This window comes from Ascidiella aspersa, chromosome 3, assembly GCF_963924565.1.
Source record: "Ascidiella aspersa chromosome 3, kaAscAspe10.2, whole genome shotgun sequence".
NCBI classification, from domain to species: Eukaryota; Metazoa; Chordata; class Ascidiacea; order Phlebobranchia; family Ascidiidae; genus Ascidiella; species Ascidiella aspersa.
This window is the reverse complement of record NC_139449.1, coordinates 4106335-4132835: the sequence shown is the minus strand read 5'-3', so window position 1 is coordinate 4132835 and position 26501 is coordinate 4106335. Positions and strand designations below refer to the sequence as shown.

Below are 26501 nucleotides of genomic sequence, written 5' to 3'. Positions count from 1 at the left end.
ATAGAAATAGACTCAGTTTATGTGTAATATATATATATTACAATTTAGAATGTATTTGCGTCAAAATACAAAAATATCACACCAAGCAGTGGTTCTCAACCGGGACTCAGTGAGCCGGATGATTTATCTTGCTGGACCGATTTGTTGCCTACCTCTGGTTTAAGCAGCTTATAAATATTTCTTAGTCGAACAACTGCCATAAGAACACGCTGCAATGATAATAACAATGGCGATACACATAACAAGACTATAGTATTTCCAGGACTGTTGCTTTTACTTACTATTTATTATGCACTAATTAGTAAAAACCATCTCTTCAATTGCAGGTCTTAAATTCAAACAACAACAGCACTTATTGTTACGTAACAATGGCGGTTAACGTTCCCGGACTGGTGGCGATTATAGTATTTTACCTGCTGATAGTGATAGTGGGTATTTGGGCTGCCTGGTACAACCGAAGGAAAGGGGCTGGAACCAAGACAGAGTCCATTATGATCGCCGGAAGAGATATCGGCCTTTTTGTAGGATCCTTTACAATGACTGGTAAGTCTCATACAAACAAGTTAAAAGTATTTAAAATCACGAGTTTTTTTTTGTTGGTTCCGACCAGCGTTGTAATGACTTAAGTTAACGACTTGACTAAGTCACTGTTTTTAGAAGACTTGACTTGGCTTAAGTCATTTGGACAAATGACTTGGCCTTGACTTAAGTCATTTTGTCAAATAGGGTAATTGGGTTAAAAGTAAGTGTTGTTATCAAATCTCGTTTCCTTATTGTTGAACGGAAAACAATTTGCTTGCTATATGTTGCGGTGTTTTTAGTTGTATTATTGCTCATAATCGGACAAGTTCAACCATTTTATTAGTGTACCATTAAGTCAATGACTAGGCTTGACTTTTTTAATAGACTTGGTCTTTTAATGACTTGGTACATTGACAACTGCTTTTGTGTTTGTTATGCGCAGTTTGGATATTTATCAACAGAAACGATAGTCCTTACATAAAAGGAATGCCTTGTACAATACGAGATCCTTAACAAAGCAGAAAACCTAGACACATTGTGTTACGGAAAGTCGTAAAAATGAGCCTCCTATTTACTTTGCGGGCTGAATGCAAAAGGCAGAAGCACTTCGCTTTAGAAAAGGGAAACTCAAACAAATAACCTTTTAAATTGGAACTAAAGTGAGCCCAAACCAGCAGAGCGTAACGATTTGCGCAGAAAAGCCGCTACGTCATTCAGCTACGGGCTACATAGTAAACACTAAAGAGTTTCACCAAAACGTGGCGTAAACAGGCATTTGAATGATTTCACGGGGTTTTTGAACTGGTTAAGACATGGTAAATTACCTGTGAAAAATAACGTGAGTCTAACTTGTGAACTTCAGCGATTAAACTGCACGAACTTAAATGAGTCATTCGTTTCACAGCCTACTTGCTGGAGGTTGTAGTTGGGCGTAAAATAATGATCAAATCACATACACAAGTAGGTAGCATTATTGAACGTTTATAAAAAATTGTTCTTTCTTTGTCAACATTTAAGATGTTACATATTTGTTAAAGAATAAAGATTTATTCGAAAATGTTCGCAAAATGGTAACTACTTCTGCATGGGCTTTTGGCATTCTTACTTTGTATGGCTCTTTGACATTCTCACCCGTTAGATTTGTTGGGGTCGCCGACTGCAGTAGTTCACATAAGAAAACTAAGTCCGATACATAATATGTTATTCCGGTACCGATACCCGCCATATTAGGCATAAAAGTAATGAAGTCGTTACTAAGCCCAACTAAACATAATAAGTGAAACTTCTCCAAAAAAAATATAGTCAAAAAAGACTTAAGTCAAGTCATTTGCCCAAAAGACTTTACTTACGTCAAGCAAGTTTGCCAAAAATACTCAAGTCAAGTCATTTTGCCCAAAAGCCTTAAGTCAATTCTAGTCATTTTGAAAACAGTGACTTAAGTGCAGTTAAGTCAAGTAAATGACTTGTCTCATTACAACGCTGCTAAACATTGTACAAGTCGCTTAGTATTTGGGTAGCTACAAAAAATGTTGAGAAACACTGGAATAAGGACGTAAACGAATTGGTTGTCCACGGACGTAAACGAATTGAGATGCCCTTGATTTAGCACAGTGATTCCCAAACTGTGTGCAGCGGCACACTAATGTGCCTTGAGAGGTTGTCAAGTGTGCCGCGAAATTTTTCGGAAAATAAGGTATCTGTATAACCAATAGGCATACAGTCCTACACGTAAGCATTGTAGACTTAAATACGCACTATCCATAACAAGTTGACAATATTGAGATATTTGCACATAGTTTGTCGTGTGTTAAGGGTGATTGTAAAATTACTCTATTGTCTTTGGAACACAATACACGTTTTTTTTAGTAATTTCAATAAAAATATCAAATCCATAATATTCGATAAAAACGACATTTAGCAATTTACAGCATTTCAGCAATAACTCATGCCATGGTCAGTGTAAAAATGGCATGAGTTATTTCTGAAACGTCTGTAAATTGCGAAATGTCGTTTTTATCGAATATTATGGCTTATTTTTATTGAAATTACTCCATTGTCGTTCTATTAAAAGTGTGCCGCGAAATAGTTGAGGATTTTTTTAGTGTGCCGCAAGCCAAAAAAGTTTGGGAACTACTGCTTTAGCGTGTTTGTAATATCTAATTACACAATAACTTGTTTCGGGGCAGTGCCTTAAACAAACGGTTCTGCGTCACGAAAGATGCAATCATGGTGACGTCACAAACAACTCAAGGTCAAATATCGTGCCCTGGGGCGCACTTTTATAGCTGCTAGAACTTTACACTGCTTTATGTTTTTGTGGCGCATATGAAAAATCAATTCGTCATTGAAAGCCATAAAATCAATAAATCTGTTTTTCCGCGCAGGTAGTTGGACGCCTATTTTTAAACCAAACAATGCGTAAGGCCTGAACGTAAGACAAATCAGTCTTTGACCAAAATAACTCGTCGAAATTTCCTTGACCGCTGACGTTGTCGTTCACATTCACAATGCTAATCACCTCTTGGAACAGTGGTCGACAAACTTAACAATTTTTACGGTTGTTTTAAGTTTTAGTATATTGTGTTTAGAAGTTGTGGCTGAGTTCTTATTTTTGTTTAACAAAACCTTAAAATTACACAATTGCCTTTTTGCAGCAACCTGGGTTGGCGGGGGTTACATCAACGGAACAGCAGAATACGTGTACACCCCTGGGTCTGGTCTGCTGTGGACCCAGGCGCCCTTTGGTTACGCCATTTCGCTAATTCTCGGCGGAATATTCTTCGCAAAGAAAATGAGAGAGCAGGTAAAATAAACACGGTACTTGGCAGTAACACATCTGTGCGGCACTTTTTAAGATAAAAGCGGTACGTTACTGGTTACTAATAGAGATCGACCGATATCACTTATCTGACCGATACCGATAAACGATATTTTATGTTTACTCCAACCAAACGCACTTGGTCCTAACACTTCAATGTGTGACGTAACAATGCTATAAACCTCAAGACGAAACATTATTTCATGCCCACCCGAGTTTTGGCTTATTCACCAGCGCAGCGTTTAAATAATTATTAAATCAACGAATTTGGGTCGGGGGGGTGCAGGTTAACGTTTGGGTTCCGGTGGGTCAAGTATTAATATATATTTTTTGACGATTTTTTTCGTTACTGTGCCTAAAAAAGGGTGGTAAGATTCTACTAGACCATCGCTCTTTATTGATTAGCGTTTAGCCTAAATAAAAAGGCTTCAGCTAGCAAAGCCAAAAATTAAAATAAACTCAAAATGGATTGTACTCAAAAACAAATACTGAAACTAGTTTGCAAATTCTAGGCAACAAGAACTCTTAGGCGTTCGAAATTTATTGTTATTTTTGTGGTTTGGCGCCTCTCTGACGTGACAATACACTTGACGAGTCGTCACGCATGACTGGCACCCACAACCTGGCTACAGCTGTGACTGGACAATAGGCATTGTTACGTGTGAAACTGCCTTCCAATGGAATACACAAGAGTAGGCCTTGTCGTTTTTGCAGATCCGGGACTGTTTTTCACATCATTTCAAATTAGGTTTTTTATTAGATATATTGAATAAAATATAGGGGGGGGGGGGGGGTTCGGACCCCCCCCCATCTTTTCGCAAGTGATTATCGTTTTTTGTTCGTTTTTGTCAGGGTTTAACTCACCGTCCGAAGCTGCGTGTTTTTCAATGTAAATGGGTCACATGTCTTAATCTAATGGGAAACCAAAATCAAACGCAAAACGCCGTTTTTCGTTTCTTGTTTGGTCGACCGTAAACGCTAGATGTTTTTTCTCTTTCGCCTTTCGTTATTCGTTCGGGTTGGCTGATCAGCAAGTGTATGTTCGTCAATTAATAACAATAAACCAAGCGGTCTCTGTAATTCATCGGACCCGCCGACAAACCATACACGAGTCCATCCAATACTTTTTGACGATTTCAACTATACGTTAGTGCGAAAAATATTCGCGTTTCGCGCTAATGGTCTTACCGCGTTCGGTTTGTTTACGTTTTGCAGCGGTCTTTTGAACTAGATCAGCGCTTCTGTACCGTTGCGCCGTGAAAGGATGCCAAGGGCGTCGCGGACAAACGGAAAACGTATTCAAAAATATTAGACATATAATATTAGACATATAATTTTTTATTTTCGGCAATGTAATAAAAACTTGCAAGAAATTTAAATAAAATGCCGTTATACTAAAAAAACAAAAAACGTATAACCTTTTGTAATAAAAATGGCATAGAACCTTTTGTAATCAAAATGCATTTAAAATAGTTTTCAGCGAATAAAAAAAAAATAAAATAAAAAAAAACCTTCACAACAATCAAAACTTCCGCGAGTGTAAATTGCAACAGAAACTTTGTTGTAACTCTAAGCATGAAAAATCACAAACCGTGTGCAAAAGCAAATTAATCTTCTCTACACAAGTTAGACCAGCCTTTCTTTTAACCTGGGGTAAATTTACTTCAGGGGATAAATTTCCTAGTTTCAGGCGGTAAATCCAAGGATATGTATTCAAGCTCTGAAATATTCTTGTTTCATTTTATTCAACTATATATGCGAATCGGCTTCTCTGCATCACTTACTATCAAACCTAGAGCATGAAACCAACTTAAAATATTGAATCTGATCTTATTGTGCATTATCTACTACCTTACCATACATTGAACAACTCATTACCAAAAAACTAGGGCGATCGTCGCACTGAATATGACTGATGTAATTAGTTACTTTCGTTTTTTTAATAAATTAGCACCACTTTATATATTGGGGGTAAATTTGATATTCATCTTTGTTAAAAGGGTAAAAAATACAAAAAAATTTAAGAACCCCCGAGTTAGACTATAGTGGCCTCACAATTAGCTTGCGCTGCTTTAAAGATAAAAAAAATAAAAAAGTTCGAACTGAATACTAAATTTGGAAAGAGTGTTCGGCCTAACTATAAAATAAGTTCGAATATTTTTTCTTACTCGATTTATTCTTTTCTTGGGATTTTTTTGCACACCCCTGTACTTCAAATGCGCAGCACCAAGAGTATTTGCACATTTTCATAAACAAACTCAGTAAACTATGAAGCTTCAGCAAAAATCTGGACGACGCTTATCAACAGTTCCAAACCAAAAAAATTAAAAAATATACTTTCACAAAAACTTCTACTTTCATTAGAAATTCTATTCCTATACCGATACCCGATATTTTGGGCCATAAGTATCGACATCCGATACCAAATGACGTCAATATTATGCACGATTAGTCAAAATATAGAAAAATGTGAACGTTCAAAGGGAATTTTCCCAGATTATTAAAAAATGCTCTCCGTTTATTTTGATAAATTTGCCTTTTAAGGTAAAATCGCTACCTTGGCTAACAAATCATGGCTGAAATTCCAATATCAAGTTGTTATCGGCTCCGATCCGATATATATTATCGGACATCGCTGGTCACAACTGCTTAAAACCAAAAAAACAACTAGTGCCAAGTCAAAAGCAAAAATGTTGGAGAAAACACCGGCAGAAAGCCATGAAAGTTGAAAACCATTTCCACATGCACATTAGTCCTAAAATTCAAAACACGCACCGTTGTTTGTTTGCGGCTGTGACGACACAATGCACAACTGTTCGTTGTCTTTGGACAGGGATATGTCACGATGCTGGACCCGTTACAGCGAAAACTGGGGCGTGTCATGGGAGGTCTTCTCTACTTTCCTGCACTTCTGGGGGAGCTTTTCTGGTCTGCCGCCATTCTTGTCGCACTGGGTTTGTAAATGGACTGATTATAGTTTTAGGTTTCACTATTATAATATTTTATTATTTTAGTGTACAATTACTATTATTTTTTTTATGAATTAACTCTTAATTAACCTTTTGATTTTTGGCAGTTTTGTATATGACTTAAGTGCAAGTGTAACTGTTTTCAAATTACTTGACGTAACTTAAGTCTAATTGGTAAAATGACTTGACCTTGACTTTTACAACACTGGTTATTGGTGTTTTAAGACCTATTTCAGGAGCTCTTAAACTGGGGTCAGTGGACACTTTGGACGTAAGTTGACTACTTTTAGGGGGGTCCGTTTTGATTGCAGCTTTGCATTGCTTCATATTTAGCATTATAGTTCGCATTCAAAAGAGTTTAAGAGTTTTATACTTTGAGTTTGACATTCAAAAGAGTTTTTTTATTGGGTTTTTGTGTGAAAGCTGTCTCAGTCTAAGTCAGCGGTTCTCAACCAGTGTGCCATGGCTCACTGGTGGGCCATGGGAACATTTTGAGTGGGCCACAGACCAATTTAAAAAAGCTAGATTTATTAAAGAATCTAGTTTCATTTATGTCACTATACTTGATTTTACAGGAATAATGGCTTGGGGAGGATTTGAGAGGGAATGTAAATTTATTGTTCAGCAGCAAGTATATCACTTATGCACAGTTAAAGAAATAATCTGTTTTGAAACATGATCTGCTGTTTTTTGTTCTAAACCTAGTTTATAGTTGTTTTTTCATAAACATTTATTGGGCCACGGAAGATAAAAGGTTGAGAACCACTGGTCTAAGTCATTTGTCAACAAAACTATAAATCAACTTATGACTTTTTTACCAAAAACTTAAGTCAAGTCATTTAAATACAATTAGCCTATCACTTGAGTCATTACAACACTGCTACTATGTATGCAAACCCCATTAATTTCACACGTTTTTTGTATTCTAAAGGCGGAACTCTTTCAATTATCGCCGGTCTGGGTGAGAACGTCGCCATCATAATCTCGGCGTGTATAGCTGTCGTTTATACCATGATTGGGGGAATGTACTCTGTGGCCTACACCGATGTCGTGCAACTTATCTGCATTTTGGTCGGCCTGGTAAGGGTTTTTATTTTTCGAGAGATTAATGGAGAAATGAATTTCCTTATTCGATTTTTGCCTGATAGATTTGTGTATTAAGTTTTATTAATTTAGGATTTTTTTCTATCGGATTAAAGGGTATTTAGATTTCTTTACGGATTTTTTTGGATTTTCGTTTTATTTTTTTTTGTTTCTCGTTGTCTGAAAAACTTTCGGTAAAAAAAAGTTTTTTTTTGTATGGTGCTTAACTATATCGCATAGTAAAGCGAAAAAAAAATTGGCGTGATAAAGATTTGACGTTAGTGTTTAATTTCAACTGAGGTGTTTCAAAACGTTTTTTAAACGTTTCAAAACTTACGAGAAAATGTTTCTTACATGCACAAGTTCCCAACATATCGAATTTTTAGTCGGCATAGTCCGCGACCTACTGTCTTTATTTCTAGACATCGTTTTTTCAGTTTGTAAAGACGATATATTTTTCAGAAAAACCTTTATTTCGAGATTTACCATAGTTTTGGTTTCGGCTTAGGTGGTTTCCCTGCCGTTCGCGTTCAACAACGAGGCAGTTTCGAGCATAAGTGAAACTGCTTACGGCAACACAACTTGGCTGGGAGTTTGGGACAACAACTACGCTGGAAACTGGGTGGATTCGGCACTTCTGCTGGTAGGTTTATTGTTGTTATAAGAACAGTGGAAAACCACCGGATTGGAAAGCGCCAAGCTACGGTTTACGGCAAGAGTGGGATATTTTGTCAGAAGGGCGCAAGAGTACTAGAAAGTCTGAAACTAGGGCTACAATACGTCCTCTTTAAGGGGATTTTACACAAATATAGAGTTTGATTGTTTTTGGTAACGAAAATTTATTTCTTGATTTATTCAAGAATATACTGTAAAATTAGCATAAAATAGTGAAGAGTTAGTTTTACCTGATACTTGGCTTTGAGAACGATTTTCGCTTTCTGTTACCCATTGGCCGGTTTGCACAAAGCTTCTTGAAAAGTCACACTACTTGTCACTTTATATCTGTTTTTACAAGTCAAGTTTTCCTATTTTCAGTTTTAGAGTTTAAAGGAATTAGTTAGCAAAAAAAAAACAAACAACCAACCGAATCTTCTCCGCAAAATCATCAACCTTGTGTCGTGCAGATATTCGGGGGAATCCCCTGGCAGGTTTACTTCCAGAGAGTTCTATCAGCCAACAGTTCAAACAACGCACGACTTCTCTCCTTCGTGGCAGCGGCTGGATGCCTCATCATGTCTGTTCCTTCGATTCTCATAGGAGCTGTTGCTGCGTCCACCAGTAAGTGTGTTATATTTCGAATAACATCGCTTTCTATAGGCTCCAGTGTTGTAGGAGTTATTTTATCCTAGTAAAGTCATTTGAAAAATAAGATAAGTCTCAGTTAAGTCATATTTAATCATGTCTGTTCCTTCAATCCTCATCGGAGCAGTTGGTGCATCTACCAGTAAACTTACGATGCTATATGAGTAACATTGCGTTTATGGTTATTACTGCAGTTCTAAATTTTGAAAGTTTTTGGTAATTTTTGGTGGGTATCACTGCAATGTTGAAGGTGAGTTGTTTTGAAAAGACTTAAGTCCCAGTCAAGTCTTTTCAAAAATAACTTCCTAGTTAAGTCACTTGTAATCAAATATCAAGTCAAGCCCATGGATTTGAGTCAAGTTAAAAACATTTTCTTCGAAATTTGCCTTTAAATGTAGAAAGCTTAAGGTTAAATAGCAAAACATGGCTGTTATGCACTAATTAGTTTGGTATCAGGTCGGTACCAATACCACCCTAGTACCGATACCGCACCTTGACATCGGGTATCGGCTCCGATCCGATATTATCGGAACTTCTGGTAAAACATCAGTTAATTTAAGAAACAACTTCTCAGGACAACAAGTGAAACATGCATATATGCAACGTGTATTCTGTTATGGAGTCGTACTGGCCAATGATAAAGGCAACCATATATAGTACACATGACGGAAAGCTTACTGAATTCAGTCAGATTGATCGGGATTGTAATAAAAGAAAGGCAAAGCTAGAAAAACTCACCGAAACTTACCAGAAAAACAACTAGACAACAAGTGAGTTTTTCTAGCCTTGTCTTGCTTGCGCTACAATCCTGACCAGGGTTTCCAGATGGCTAATAAAAACCAAACTTACCTAAAAAAGCCAAATCCACTACGAACTCTAGCAAACCTATGTTTTTCCTAAAATAATGAAAAAAGCAATAAATGGCCATGCTGGTACATTGAATTTATCTTTTTGTGGGAACTTTTCTCTTTTTGTCTATTTTTTTTTGCAATTTTTTCTTTTTGTGATTTTTTTGGCAACTTGTTTCGTTTTGTATTAGTTTAATCTCTTTTCAACATAATACTTATGAATTATTTCAATAAAACAAAAAATAACCTAAATCTTTTAGCTTCAAAAAATCCTAACTGGCAATCCTAATTCTCATTATGCTGACTGATTTCGTTAGACTTTCCGTATGGGCATCTTAAACAACTTCTAACGATTAATAATTATAATTTGCCTTTCAGATTGGACCGCCACGTCATACCATCCTCTTGGTCTCAGTCCCGCTCAAAACAACCAATCAGCTTTAGTTCTTCCTATTGTTCTGCAGCATCTCTGCCCGGTGGCTGTCTCCTTCATTGGACTCGGAGCTGTCTCGGCTGCCGTGATGTCCTCCGCTGATTCCAGCATCCTCTCTTCCTCCAGTATGTTCACCAGGAACATCTACAACCAGGTCTTTCGACGCAAGGTGAGAAAAAAGGGGAACCAGAATACCATTTGAACCGATTCATTTCAAAATTACTTGTTTGTCACAACTCTACTGAAGAGCTTTACCGCCATACGTATCTGTTTTAATAAAAAAAAATCATTTACTTTGTTTTCAGTTCACCCTTTGTTAATTTTAAGGGGAGCAACTCATACCCTCAAATGAAATTTTAAGCTGGCCGATAATATTGGATCGGATACGACTAGTCCGATACTAGGGTGGTATCTGCGTTGATACGATGCCAAATTATGTAGGATTTTTTAGCCATAATTTTTGCAATCTAACAACTAAGTAGTTTCTTCCTTAAAAAGTAAATTTATCGATATATTTCTTAAAAAATTTCACTTAAAAAAATTAAAATAACATGGTTGAAACACTGATACTTTGTAAAAAGCAAGTTTTCCACTCACTCCTTTAAAATAAATTTTAAATTTTACATCTATTTTTATCCTAAACAAAATTTAAACTTAAAAAAAATTGCAAGAGCTTGTTTTTAAACACTGATAAATTGTAGAACGTAAGTTATGCACTTCACTCACCGCTTTAAAACAAATTTTAAAGGTTTTGATCGATTTTTTCTTTTAAAATTTAAACTTATCATTAAAATAGCTTGTATAAAAACACTGATACTTTGTAAAAAGCAAGTTTTGCACTTTACTCACCGCTTTAAAATAAATTTAAAATTTTTAATTGAATTTTTGTTAATTTTTTTTCCTAAAAAAATGTAAACCTAAAAAAAACTAAAATATCTTGTAAAGACTAATACTTTGTGGAAAGCAAGCTTTGCACTCCACTCCCCCCCCCCCACCCTTCGAGATAAATTTAAAGTTTTCAATCGATTTTTTCGTAAAAACTTTAAAAGTAAATTTATCGATATATTTCTTAAATTTCTTAAAAAATTTCACTTATAAAAAACGAAAATAACATGGTTGAAACACTGATGCTTTGCAAAAAGCAAGATTTGCACTCCAATCACCCTTTTGTGATGAATTTAAATTTTTCATCGAATTTTATGTCAAAACAAATTGAATAGCTGGTTTAAAACACTTAAAAAGCAAGCTTTGCACTTCACTCACTCCTTTTAGATAAATTTAAAGTTTTTCATTAATTTTTTTTGTCAGGCTTCGGATCTAGAGCTGGTCTGGGTGATGAGGGTTGCCGTGCTGGTCCTTGCTGCCATAGCAACCGTCCTTGCGATCTTCATTAAGTCCATCTACGTCCTTTTCTTCCTCTGTTCGGATCTCATCTTTGTAATGCTCTTTCCACAGGTGAGTTGCATAACTTTGAGTTTTTTGAATAAATAACAAGTCAAGTCCCAGTCCAGTCATAATTAAAGAAAATCAATTTCAACTAACAAAAATGGTAAACTCGTCCGAATATGGGAAGTAACTCAACTGAAAAACGACATAAACGTAACATATAGCAAGCAATTTGTTTTCAAAATGACTTGGCGCAAAACTTAAGATAAATAACCCGATTTTATAAAGAAAAATGCTTAATTCAAGTAATTGACTTGAGTCATTACAACACTAAATAACAGTAATGCTACTTTGTTTTCACAAAAAAAAGAAATATAGACGGCTTTAGGGTCGTAAACGTTAATTTAGGGGTTCCTAGGTATTTTTAAAGACCTTTAAAACAAATCATGGTTAGGACTCGACCAGCGCAGGAATGAATATTTTCAGAGATAAAAAAAGAACTTTGAAAATCAGAATTAAAACGTTCTAATGCAATAATTTCTTTAGAAAACGCATACATACCATTTTCAACCGATTTACGCATTTTTAGTTTTTTTTGTTAAGTAATTGCCATAAGGGACTCGTGTATATCATTTTTAGACAACTTACCCCTATTTTTACCCCACAGCTTCTCTGCGTCATTTACTTTGATCCCAACACATACGGTTCGATCAGCGCGTTCGTGTTGGGGCTCATCCTTAGGGTGGGAGGGGGCGAGCCCCTTATCAACTTCAAACCCTTCATCCCTTACCCGGGTAACACTGACACCACTGCCAACTTCCCGTACAAGACCTTTGCGATGATCATAACCCTCATCACTCTTCTGCTGGTTTCGGAGATTGCCAAGCAGCTCTTTGTGAGAAGAGTGATCCCGGAGAGGTTCGACTTCCTCAAGTGCAACTTGGCAAACGGCGGACGCTCGCGCGAGAACAAAGAGACACCGGAAGAGAACAATGGGAAGCTCGGAGAGAAGGGAGAGGATAATCCCGGGTTCGAAATGAGCTCAAAAATGTAGCGGAATACAAAAAAACGGTTACACTGCTTTTTTCCCACATTTCAAAATGACAAAAATAAGGGTTTTCACCTACCATTGGTGAAGTAATGGTTCAATGAACATAATGCATTTATTAATACTTCAATGGAAATATTAACTTTATATGTTTTTACCTATGCCACAAGGACTTGAAATAAAGTTTTTACCCGAACTTGTGTCGCAAAAACAAAAATAAGGGTTTTGACCTAAAATTAAATTCTTGACAAGCTTTTTCACAACCGTGCTTCATCAGGTTAAAGTCTGGTCAATTGAACAAGCATATAATCCGAATATACTTTTATGAACACAAGTGTTTTATACTAAAAAAAACTCCTTAATGAACGAAAGGATATCTGCTAAATATACTTGCTAAAGCGTACTAAAATAAACACAGGCATATTTGCAAAAAATAAAAATGGACTTTTAAACACCTTATTTTTTGTGGCATTAAAACCGCTGAAACCAGTGGTTTAGTTGGCAGGGTGATTTGGCATTTTGGATTTATCGTCTCGTGAATTGACACTACCGTCGTAAGGACACCACTAGGTTTGACACCGAAACTTACGAATCTGACGACACTAATACATTAGGCATTCGCGAAATAACTGCTTGCTTTTGGGTCCAAGGCCATTACTAAGCACACAGTATGGTACAGGACTTCATATATTTCGCCGTTTTTGTTGCAGCGTCTAATCATTGTTAGTCGAAGCTTTTTTCCACTATATTTTTTTCTTTATTTTACGCAGCATTAAAATTGGATTTATATTCGAAATACAGTGATTAGTTTGAATTAACTAACTTGAAATTATATTGAGTGACATCAAGCTAGTTATACTCAAATTAGATATGTTAACTAAATGTTAGACTATAAGTGACTAAGTTTTTTTGAAATGGTCCCAGTCAAGTCATTTGTAAAATAAATTAAGTCCGCAGTTTTACCTATGTAGCACTGATAATGTGATAATGGAAATAACCTTGACCCCTGCAAAATAAATGGTGACCTTAATTCTTGATCAGTAACAGCAGAATACTTAGCAAAGCTGGCCATTCAGGTCAGACACTATTAAAAGACCTTAAAAGAAATATATATTTTTAGGATCGCTTAATAGTGTATGAATTGCCAGCTTTGCTAGAGAATTCTGCCGTTGTTATGCTTTACATTCTTTGCCTATTACGCTAATGTTTATAAATTGTAATTTTGCCTTTGTAATATTGTTGTGTTCCCTATGTGTGAAACATGAGCTGATGTTCACACTTTCAGTTACTGAGTTAATATGTTAATATGATTCCTAATTCTTTGTGAATAAACGTTGCCATTTAATGGCCAATATGAAAGGAACCTCTTTTTAACCGCTGTTGTTAACAAGCTATTGTAAATAACAAGTCCAAGTCAAGTCTTAGGCAAAATAACAAGTCAAGTAACAGTCCAAGTAACCAGTTGCCAAACTTCAATTCAAGTCATTTACATGCAACGAAGACTCTTCAATAGGTAAACTCGTCTGATTATGAGCAATGATCAACTAAAAATTAACAGAGAAGCAACACATAGTACACAATTATTTGATGTACAATAATTTAGATAACTAACTCAATTTTATAAAAAGATATTCAACGAAAGCACTTAATTTCAACACAAGTTATTTGAGACAACGACATAGTCCAAGTCCAGTCATGTTGCCCAAAATACTCCCGTAAAGTCATTTCACAAAACAGTGACTAAAGTTAATTCAAGTCATTAGATTAAACAGGTTTATTGTGACGGTCGAAATTGCCTTTTGGGTTACTTATACCTACAAATTGTTAACCCTACACTAGTTTAGAATAACATATTATGGATCTTAAAACGGAAGAAGTCCAAACATTGACAGATAACCGAAACGTTCATATACACGTCGTACTGACCAACGAGAACGACACCCATATATAGTGTTACGCCCCGCCGCGACCTGCGCACTGGGGCCTGGCCCCTGACCCCATACAGTTGCCCGGCGGGACGCAACCTCGCGAGTTCTTGTTGTTTGCAAAGGTTTCTGGTCAGATATGCTACCTGTCAAAACCACAACTAGAATACCAATCAAAAGTATATTGTTGCAATGTGCAGTAAAACGTTATCAAATAGCATTAGTGAACGTATATTAATTTTCAAGTTAATGTGAGACAGACAGCAACCACCTATTGCAGCGACTGTCGGCTAAGACTTCGCAAAAAACTTCTCTAGAGAAAAGCCCAAAGCCGCTAATAAACAACATGTATATAGCCAATACGTAGGAAGAAAAAGAACACAAAAGTTACGTCTTATTTGGCCAATAAGACTGGCCGGCACTTTGAAAACATGGCTTAGGCATTACAGCGGCATTTCTAAGGCCAATTTGCAGTGGGAGTCAGACGCCAGCAAAACAAGTGGCTTGTTTTGCAGAACGTGAGAACACCGCCTGTAAGACTGAAAGTTATAGATTACGAGATTAAAGGTTACATGTCAAGTTTGGAACTAGGCGAACTGAAGCAGGAAAACTCAGGAATTTTACACACAACAATACGGAAAACTTTACATCATCAAATATGATATTATGTAACTGAAGAACATATTTGGGCAAACGAAAGCTGAAACGCGTAATCTAAAACCCTATTTATCACATCGTAAAATAACTTAATGAACTCTAAGATTTGGCTTATGGCTGTTAATCAATTTGGATGTTCAAGTGTTGATAAACACGTAACATATAGTACACAAGATGCCTTCAGGAAGGCTTACCGAAGTCTGTCAGCCTGATCAAGATTATACTGCGAGCAAGGCCAGGCTAGAAAAAAACAACCTGCCGTAAGGTTTCGAACTAGCATCTCCGGACATACCGCGACCATCGTGAACCGTCACTCAGCGCAGTGACAGATTGTATTTCTTTTTTAATTACTTGGGTTTTCTGATATAAACATGTGTTTTAATTTTGAATCAAAAGCCTTCTAAATTGGTAAAAACAAAATGTATACTTAAAAAAAAAACATGGACAGTAGTAGGCTAATCGTTTAATTTATGTAACATTGTGCCTTGTTTTTATTAAGAATTTATTAAAGATTTTAAGTTTTAAAGCTTTAAGCTTTATCAAGGTTTTTTTTATGTTTTTGTGTGTTAAAGCTTTAGGCTTAAAATTGGTAAACTTTTTCGATTATTATGAGTAACAATTCTACTCCAAAATACGACAAACGCAATTTACAGCAATCAAATGTTTAACGTGCACAACTTCAAATAAATTTTTATAAAAAAAAACAGTGACTTAAGTCCTGACACTGAGGTAGTGGACAACATTACGTTTAAGGGCGCGATTTTATACTTATCAACATTAATAAGAATTAATTTCTAACTAGGGATAAAGACAAACCGACGAGTGCATTCCATTAGGTCCACTTTGGACACAAGATGGCGGCCGATTTTTAAAGCGATCCGCATGCGATTTTTTTAAAGTACTGCTGTCTGCTTTGTATAGTTACATTACATATTTCCTTAATGTTTTCTTTAGAAATAGATTAGTGATGCAGCACACTCTCTAACTTTGAAAAACAGTTTTCGTTTTTTCCACAAATAAAAATGATAAGAAGTAATAATATTAAGGCAATCTCTCTGTATTTAAGTGTCACTGTTATTACTTCTAATACTGAAAAGAAAAGTTTGGGTTTTCGCCTAAATCGATATTCATTAATTTTCGCCCTTCTGTGAAAGTTGATTTCAATCTGTTTCACTCTGTAGACTCGAAATTTAGGCAAACAAAGGGTGGGGTATTACGTAACAATGCCGAGCGCTGCGTTGTATTGTGACTTGTTTTGCCAAAACAATGGCCTACGGTTTAGAATGTTATTGGAATTGTTCAAAGATATTTGGCTCGCTGATAATTGCTTAATACCTAACTTCCATGTGAGCATAAAGCGACCACTAATCTACCAACTGAGCAAAAGTGAACAAACTAATATTTATTTTAGATTTTTTAAATGGTAAAATAATCTTCTACTTTACTCTAGACTAGAGTCTAGATAAACCCGTGACTTTCATAACACTTACCAAGGTTTCAATACACAAGAGAGATTTATCATTTTCAATTTTTTACGAAGAACATTTTATATACAACACCTGCATTTACACTTTACAACTTACATTTTTATAAACACTTGGCGTCTATAGAAAACAACTTAGCGACTACAAAACAAATGGTAGGTTTTAAAAGTGGATGTTCAGACCAAAATTTACGTTTAAAAGGAATATTCAGATAAACATGCAAAATAGCCTTCTAAATTTGTAAAAACAAAATGAACACTTTTTAACAAAACATGAACAACAGTACGCGTTAAGCTTGTGTAGCATTTTATGCACTTGCGCTTTTTCAATTTTATCAAGGTTTATTGATGTTTTTGAGCGGTAAAGCTTTAAGTTCGCGAGGAGAAATTTTACTGCGCAAACATATGCTCGGTGCATTGATAATGGTTAAATTATTATTGAATATTCATAATGGTTAATTATTATTTTGAAGAATTTTTTTAGGGAATAAATAACAAGTCAAGTCCCGGCCACGTCAAAATTAGAGCAAATCAAATTCAAGTAAAGGCCTTGTCAAAAAATTGGTAAAATAGTCCGATGAGAAGGAGCTCAACTAAAAAATAACACAAAACGAAAGATAAGGCAAGAAAATTGTTTTGTCTGCAAAACGTGAGATAAAAAAACAATTTTATAATTAGAAAATGCTCAAAGACACTATATTTCAACCCAAGTCGTTTGTTCAATAGACTTAAGTCAAATCAAGTCATTTGAAAATAGTGACTTAAGTACACTTAAAATATTGACTTAATTCAGTACAACGCTGACTGTAACTAAGCATAAATGCCACAATAGTGCTATTGGCGCTCCATTTGCAAACGGCATTCATGGATACTACGGCGACAATTAGCAACAAGACTTGTTCCTTGCAAACTGGGATCCTGCATCGAAAGTTGGATTACATTTTCCAAACATTCCACCGCATTTTCCAACTGGCCAAAGTGTTTATACGAACCACCGACCATACAAAACAAAAACATTTTTCTTTCGAGTGGCAGTTGTTCTATGAGTCCTTGCATTTTTTCATAGTAAGCAAGAACCTTGTCATGCTCGTTCAATTCAAAGCTGCATTCGACAAGTGACATTAAACAGTTTCTAATCAAGACGTCTTTCTCTTTCACGTCTTGTAAGCGGGACGACATTTCCAAAGCAACTTCTTGTTTTTCATAAGCTTCTTTGTATAGTCCAAAGTGTTTGAGACAGAGTCCTAAGCTGAAGTGAGCATTTGCATTCACCCACGTGGCATTATTATCTGTACGTCCTTCGCATGCGAGAATTGATTTTTCAAACTGCTCTTGAGCAGATGCGTAGTTGTTGTGTTTAAAATGTAATAATCCAAAGGATATATACATTTTCGCGCTGAAAAATGTTTTTTCAAAATCTTCACTTGACGGGCATAGATCATAGGCTTCCTTATACAAATCACTTGCCCTTTGATATTCTTCGTTATAGAAGTAAATTTCAGCCTGGAACCACTTGCAATGAGCGAGAAGGGGTGTGTTGCCAGTTGGAACATAATACTTGCTCTTTAAAATGTTTTCAACCTGTTTTATTACTTCTACAGCTTCTGTGTACTTATCTGTAGCGATGTTACTTTCAGCAAGGTCTAGTAACGCAACTGCTGTGGCGTGATCTGAAGTTTCATCGAAGGCCATTTTCTTACATTCGATTACATGTTTTGAGCAGTATTCAATGCTTTTTTCGTACATACATTTGCTGTAGTAATATTCAGCAACATAACGTGCTGTAACCTTCATAATATTGTCGTTCAGAACGACTTTAATCATGTTCCGAGCCTCATCAAGCCTATCCGCTTTAACATAACAACGAAACAATTCACATCGAGCTGATTTTAGTCCATCTTTATGTATGCTACCACGTAAAACTTTCTTCAAGTAGTGTATCGCCTTTAAATGTTGTCCGAAACGACTGTAACAAATTCCCATTGAATGAAATATTACAGGTGGAACTTGTTGAGGGTTTATAAAACTTAAAGCTTCTTCATAGCACTCCAGGGCGGCTTTATGCTGTTTTAAATAAGAGTAACATAAGCTTTCGCAGTGGTAAATCATTGCTTTTGCTTCTGACTCAAACTGAATTTTCTTTTTGATGTTTTTTATAACTACAATTGCTTCGTCATACAATCGTAAACACATAATGGATTGGATAACACGGATCCAAGTTGAGTCTTTTGTTTCAGATCTCTTAATGTTAAGCATTTGTAAGTTGGAAACAAATGAGAAAAATAAAGCAATTCGTGATCTTCCAAATACATTAAGCAACAATTCATGAAAAGGTTCAAATCTTGCGTCAAGGTAATCACACTGGCTGGAGTATTTCAAGTAAACCCGCAATCTAACTTCACAGGCGAAAGCAAGTGCGAACATAAAATCATCCGATTGTTGCTGTGATATTTGTCTTGGAGTCAATTCCCGCAGAATATCAAAAGAAGACGACGATTTGCACTTATGTCTTCTACCAAGTGCTGCTATAAACAAAGTAACGCTTCGGAATACGACGCTTTTGATGTTTACTGAGTTTTCCTCGTGAATCGAACGTAGGCATTCATTGATGTTGAACTTGACGGTATCTTCTTCAAGTATTTTTTTGTAATTTTGCTCAAAATGACGTTCTTGTAAGATATCAGCTGTTTTCGCCTTCATTTGATCATATATTGTATCATCGCCACAAACAAAGCATATTTTAGTTAAAATATCCCCCAAGTGGTAACCGTTTTTAAGGTCAATATCCCGTCCAAGATACTCAAGCATTTTAGAAACAGGTTTGATCAGCTCAGTATCCCAGGGTTTGTTCGGTGTAGCTGGCCTACCAAGTGGGAACTTGCAAGCAAAAGTAACCATCCCATCAAACGAAATGCCACGAGGTGTGTGCGCATCAAAAAACCAACCCTTGCCATTATTAATATCAGGGTCATTAATAAAAGGCAAAGAAACGTGAGGTATTATCGTTTCGCCAAAGTTTACAACCACAACTTGAAACATCACAGACACCCAGCGAAAATATTCCAGCATTTTTTTATATTCTGGACGGTATTGAACTCCCTCTTCCAACAAATAGATATGTTCGAAATCTGAATAAGGAGTGATTTCATTTCTAGCAAGTGATCCCATTCCAACCAAAGCATATTTACAAGGAGCTGGACCTGTAGCTTCCACACAAAACTCCATGATATTTGCCATGAGAAACTTGTATTTTTCTGTGATGATGTTTTGCAAACTCTCAGTTAGCCTAGCTCTACGTTGATCTGTTTCTGCAAGTGAAATTGCTCTCAAAGCAATATTCTTTACCCACAGCCTCAAATCCTTTATTTTAGTGACAGATGCTACAACCAGTTGCTTCAAACTGTCCACACTGGTGTCATGGCTGCCAGCAAGTTGAAGAACACGCGAACAAAGCTCATCGAGATCTTTCTCAACCTCAGCAACGTTGTCAGGTTTCCTCACAATAGCTGCATTTAACAACACGGCGCTGCGAATAAGAGATATTTTCTTGTCTCTACCCTCGGGAAATTCATCAGCTATTTCGTGATATATCCGGCCGATTTTATGGATAACTTTAGCGGATTGTGTTGCATCACTTTCCTTTCCGTTTTCGTTGCATAATAACTTTAATTCCTTCGCATGTTGATAAGTGTTCAAAATCCTAGGTCTGTCATCAACAAACCCTTGCAAATATCGATGAAAAGCAGAATCTAAAAAAGCAATACTTTGCAAGCTAAACATCACAGATTACTCTATAGCTGGTGTTCACCTGTTCACTGCAATAAAATTTAAAATTATATTCCTTAAAACCAGATAAACTATACTTAGCATTTAATTCGTTCACAAAAACAAGAGACAAATCTTCTAATAAGCAACAATTAAGTATTGTTTTCTCTTTCAACTCCAGTCTTATTTTCATTCAACAAAAAATGAAAAACCTACCCTAATTAATAACACACTGTCTACATGCGTAACAGTTAACACTTTAAAAAAAAAAACAGGAACCAGCAGGGAAACAATAGATTTCTTCCACATAAGCTATACACACTGTATGTTCAGTACATGCCTATTACCACACAGAGAACAACATACTGGGCATTGGGTATTCGATTTCACAATACAAAAGGTTCGGTTTTCAACTTTCGAAATGCAATACATCAGGAAAGAATGGAATTGTTTTCACAGCACTACCACAAAGCCCCAATACAAAAGGTTCAGTTTTCCACTTTCGAAATTCAATACATCAGGAAAGACTGGAATTGTTTTCACAGCACTACCACAAAGCCCCAATACAAAAGGTTCAGTTTTCCACTGTCGAAATTCAATACATCAGGAAAGACTGGAGTTGTTTTCACAGCACTACCACAAAGCCCCAATATAGAAGTTCGTAACATTTTAAACGTTTAATTGAAAATATATCTTTATTCAGGTCCAGTTGGGCTTTGGTATTCCTACTACTTCTAAAACCTCCAACAATATACTACAAATACTTACAAAATAATGCACAATTTCCACATTACCTGAACACGAAACAAGCTCGTATCGAATGTCTTAATCAAGATGCTGTCGATTTACTCGACCTTTTTGGCTTTGCAATTCATTATCAAGCTACATTACAGATCCGTGATACCCAATTTATAGTGTACCCAATTTTAAAAACAATTTAAAATAAAAATAAAGTTCTATTTGGGTCTTTAAATTGTCCAAACAGGCGTTTTTCCGATTTATTTGCTTTACATACGATAAAAATAACTTAAGTTCGATATAACTAAACACAATGCCATCACTGGTAACGCCTGAAGCCAAGGAGTTCGTGAAGGTTTGGCAAATTTTATCAGACGGTAACAAACCGTTTACCAAGTAGAACTGTATCGGAAAAGCAAACTATATTCCAAGAAAACGTTTAAGATTTGTGAATGACCGTTTTGATCAATTACAACACTATTCTCATAAAAGTTTTACATCAAAAAGATCAAAAAAGTGGTTAGAAAGATTTCTTACGAAGCAATTCCCTTGTCGAAATTTGAACTTCGCGTGTGAGCTACGTCATCGACAGGTAACAAATAGCTCTGATGACGTCATCTAATGTGGGTTGATGCAATGCTCGGAGACGATGACGTGTATGCAATGTGACGTAGTGGTTTGATCACATACTTGATTAAAGTAAATACTTTTAAAAATATTTATATGAGCCGAATATTTATTTTCGGGACATATCTTATTTTTGCCGTCAAATGTTTCAGACCGATTTTTGTCCGGAGCTTTATAAAAAAAGTGTACATCGTAGAACTTTCAAATTTTCAGACATAACGTAGAATGATATGTAGGTGCGCTGTAGAGCTTTATGAGGCTGTACTCCTAGGTGCCTTTGCTTGGGGGACAAAAAAACAATAATGTGACGTCATCGCTTTAGTTCGCTTTAGCTATCGACTCCCATCTAGCGGTTGAAAAACTTCAAACAGAATTCGTCCATATTTGATTGCTTTGTTCAGCTCGCGAATAACTTAGCCCCATGCTGCGTGTTTTATTGTCACTGGGGAAATAAGCCGCGCGTGTATAAAAACTTATTGCTCTTACAACACAACATATTTACCGGCGCAAATTTAAATGCGAAATCTGGAGTGTACGCCTCTCTGTTAGCACTTGTTGTGCATGTTGCTCCAACCAACATACGAACACCAGGCCTACACAACTAGCAAAACTTTCGATTTAATAGGTTGCGTATTACAACGAAACAACAAATTCAAAGTTTGTTTTAACAGTGATTACACAGACCAAGGCATGGCAATAATTTACGGAGGAAAATTGGCAAAAGTATAGCAAACCACAGGCTTTAAATTATGTTAGGAGAATGATATATTTGCTTTTAAACATGTCACCTCGCCCAAATTTAATAACATGGCCGTACGCGTTATCTACGTAAATTATATTTTTCGATCATTCCCCAAATACCTCGGCGTAATTGAATTTATTGTCGCGGTAATACATGAAGAGGCAAGGCCATGTAATAAAGTTTCACCCATCGTAGAACGCAGGGAAGCATTGTTATAGAAGCTTCATTTATATGACGTTCGTGAACTATGTCGCCAGATTGGACTATATGTCAAAATATCTTGAAAGTTTTCTTGAAGGTAAAGGCTTTATGCGTCTGTCACTGTCTCTGGGAATGGGATTTTTGTTTTGAAGCGGCAAAAATAGAAATAAATAAATAAAATATTTTTACTGCAAAACTATTCTAAAATTAATTTCGCATAGTCTTTACCAAACTAACATATAAGAAAATTAAACCCTATCTCAGCCATAAGTTAAGGTTGGAAAATTTCGGCCCATATCTGTTTTTGATTGCAGAAACAAGTTAAGGAAACTATGGAACAGGCAACGTTTATACTAAACCAAAGTCAAATAAATAATATTTGAAAGAAGTCCTGATAAGTAACGCTATTTATAACGGTCCACTACAATTGTTTGTTATCATTTTGTACTTTTATGTTTTAATTTGTCTTTTAGACGCCAACCAAGTCAAAATTACCAAGTTAAAGACTATAGGTGGATAATAACGAAAAGGCTATTTGCACAGATAATACATTGGCGTTAAGCATATGCATAAAGCAGGGCTGCGAAGCCGGGACTCGGGACTTGACTGAGTCGGTTTGTTTGCTGGAGTCGGACTCGGGATTCTAGTAAGACAACATAAACTACCCAAGTCCAGAGACCAAAGTGCACATGTGCAGTACGAAATTTTGAAACTGATATTACCGCCAACTGTAGATTATAATGGTAAAATAGCATATGGTGGTTGTTTCCCACAATATATTATGCACCTGATCCAACTTATTTGGGTGCCTCTATAAGTGGATAAAAAAAAAAACGCGGCCCAACGAACTGCTCGGAATTTGTTCGTGTTGCAGACGGCGGGTATAGATGGTGAAGCGAGTGTATCTGAATTCGTTTAGTAGTTATTACAAAACATATCTTGTTTTTGCTCGAATTATGTGGGCCTAAAATTAATTTTCGGGACGTATCTTGTTTTTGTCCGAATTAAATGGGCCGAAATTTTTTTCGGGAATAAAACTATTATTAGGAGAAACTTGTGGAGGTTTATATGTAGATGACGTTTTAAGGGTTTAGAAGTCTATTTACCTAGGGGCCATCAGCTGGGGGTACAAATTGCAAACAAAATATGACGTCATCGTAAAATTGATTTTGGCTCTGTACTCCTACCTAGCGGTGCAATATTTTTTTCCAGATATTTTTAAGTGGAAATCAATTTGCTTGATGGGAACCGCAAGCTTCGACGCGCTTGCGATTACACAACAATATTTTTTTATTGCTACACTACCATGAAAACGTATTCGCAAGGATTAGGAAGAATCAGAATTTTGAATTTAAACTGGAAAAAAACGTTACACAAAACCTGCAAAACGTTTCGCTTACGATGATAAAACACAATGGACAATTATAAAGGAATTTAGTCTTTGAGGGGGTGGTGCCGGACATTTCGTTAAGCACCAACAGATTTAACGACAAAATCTGGATGATGTCCGCCCTTGTAATGAACAAGTCAAACGAAACAGAACCTACTAAACGGGTTGGGCCTGTCTTTTTGTTTTAAAAGAATTTTGCTGTAGAACACGTTTTGTTTTTCCTTATTATTTATATTGGAAGTTAGTCTAAACCAGCGGTTCCCAAACTAGGGTCCGTACAGCAGTTCAGACGGTCCGCAAGGAGAATTAGTCTTTAAGTTTTTCAACATTAGACTGTGGCGAATGTTTTTAAATATTAGTTTATTTTTTAAACATTATCTGTAGGGCGATTATTTTTTGACCTAAAAAATAAAATATTTTCACCTGAACTTTTCACCTAAAAATAATTTATTTTGACAAAATGTTGACCACGTTAGAAATACGTTGATTTAAATGGCTTATTGTAGTTTAAAGTACTGCATTAGCGTCTTCAACCACATGATTTCCAACACAGATCAGTTATTTTGTTGGGTTTATGCAAAACTCTTGATATTTTTGTCATTTACAAAAGACAATCAACTATAATAAAGCCAAATAAAACAAACACTGGTTTGGAATAATGTGGTGTAAACAGTTGAAACTTGAAATGCAACGTAAAAATAATTGCAAAAAATTAACAAAGGCTTAGTTATTGAAATAGGAAATAGAATAATTCCAAATTACAAGCGATAAAAGACAGCAAATACTTTTTAATACTTTTCTCCAAATCAGAGAGGCCTGGGTGGTTAATTCTGCCGGCTCGCGTATACCGTATGTTGCTCTATTCAAGATATAATACAGTTAAAATGTCATTGAATATAAATAAAAAACTAATTTTTTTGGATAAAATTGAACAAAAAGTTAAAAAATTACGACTCTCAAACTTAAAAATCATCGTGATAAATAGCATCCCCGAAGAGAGAATGATGCCGCCGATGTTATTTCTACCAAAAGAATACGATTCGACCAGGAAGCGCGACCTTACCCGATTACGTTAAACACAATTCTAACTATTTTTTATTATCGAGGGGGGCCACGAGGATTAAAATCCATTCGAAGGGGGCCACGAGGCATGAAAGGTTGAGAACAACTGATACAGGATTTCATTGTAATTGTTAAGCAACGTTTCGGAAACCTATTCAAGTCGCCTTCGTCAGGGTGAATGATCCCGAACGCTCGTAGTACAATGTATAGAAAAACACATAAAAAAAACGCTTGGAACCACAAGAGAACAAGCAACACGCGATAACAAATAGCCGCAAGTCCTTGAGCAGGTCGAATTAATTATCATTTGATTTAAACACGAGCAAATTTGCCAATTACTTCAATGAACTTGATTCACCTGACATGACTGGTTAACGACAGTGTTGTAAACAGTTCATTTTAAATGACTAAAGTCCCAGTCAAGTCATTTGTAAAATAACTAGTCACGTCTTTTCAAAAAAACAAATAGCCAAATTTCGGTCAAGTCATCATTAGAGCAAGTCATCCATATTAAGTCAAACCACCAATATTATATTAAAAACGATAAACCATTAAAATTGGTAAACTTTTCCGATCGAACGAGCAATACAAAAACAACAATATGTAGAGCAGCTCAATTGTTTAATGTGCAAAACCTAAAAATAAACTACTAAATAGTAACACTTAAGTTGAACCCAAGTAATTTTACTCATTGACTTATAGGCCAAGTCAAGTTATTAGTCTAAAAATCTTAAATAAAGTCAAGTCATTTTACCGAAACGACTTAAGTCAAGTCAAGTCATTTGAAAACAGGGACTTAAGTGTCATTACAACACTGGTTAAAAAAATCCCACGCTTGCCTACTAGGCATCCCGATTCACAAAGTAATAAAGATTATTTTTTTCTTGTTGCGCAAGAATCTAGAATGATGCAAGCAGGGCAGGCTAGAAAACAACTGGTTATCCGAACAGGATGCAGCAGGCAATTACGGTGGTATTGTTGTTTATCGGCACGTTTCCTATTGCGCTTGTGTAGTTGAGTTGCTAAAACGACGGTACCGGTATGGCCGTAGGTCTGGGTATGAACCTCGCTGCAGGCTATAGATGTTATTTTAGCCTGCCTTAATTGCTTGCATCATTGATCGACAGATTTGGTGAGTCTGCGAAAGCTTTTCGGTGTGCTAATTATACGTAAGCCATAATCGTTGTTTAAAAAGCAGCTTTAGAAAAAGGACTAGATCAAAGTTATTGAACACATATGTGTGAGTATGCGACGGTCCCGGTATGACCGAGGTCGTTAGTTCGAACCTCACTGCAGGCTAATTGTTATTTTAGCCTGCCTTGCTTTCATTTATGGCCGACAGATTTGGCGAGTCTGCAATTGCTTTTCGGTGTACTAGTGATACGTAAGCCATAATAATCGTTGTTGCGACGGTACCGGTATGACCGAGCGTTGTAAGCACTTAAGTCAGTGGCTTGCAGTGCTATACTGACTTAAGTCGTTAACTTGTAAAGTCCACTTAA

At 36.1% G+C, this 26501-nt stretch overlaps 1 protein-coding gene across 1 annotated transcript; it reads left to right on the top strand.

Annotated features, from left to right (window-relative positions):
• The first annotated feature begins 82 nt into the window (after nucleotides 1-82).
• LOC146158156 (high-affinity choline transporter 1-like) lies at nucleotides 83-13234 on the top strand. Its single transcript, XM_083383369.1, has 9 exons — nucleotides 83-543; nucleotides 3177-3325; nucleotides 6174-6294; nucleotides 7241-7389; nucleotides 7901-8035; nucleotides 8517-8670; nucleotides 9921-10144; nucleotides 11284-11430; nucleotides 12029-13234. The coding sequence occupies exons 1-9, from the start codon at nucleotides 369-371 to the stop codon at nucleotides 12413-12415; spliced, it is 1641 nt and encodes a 546-aa protein (XP_083239495.1). The 5' UTR covers nucleotides 83-368; the 3' UTR covers nucleotides 12416-13234.
• The last annotated feature ends 13267 nt before the right edge of the window (nucleotides 13235-26501 follow it).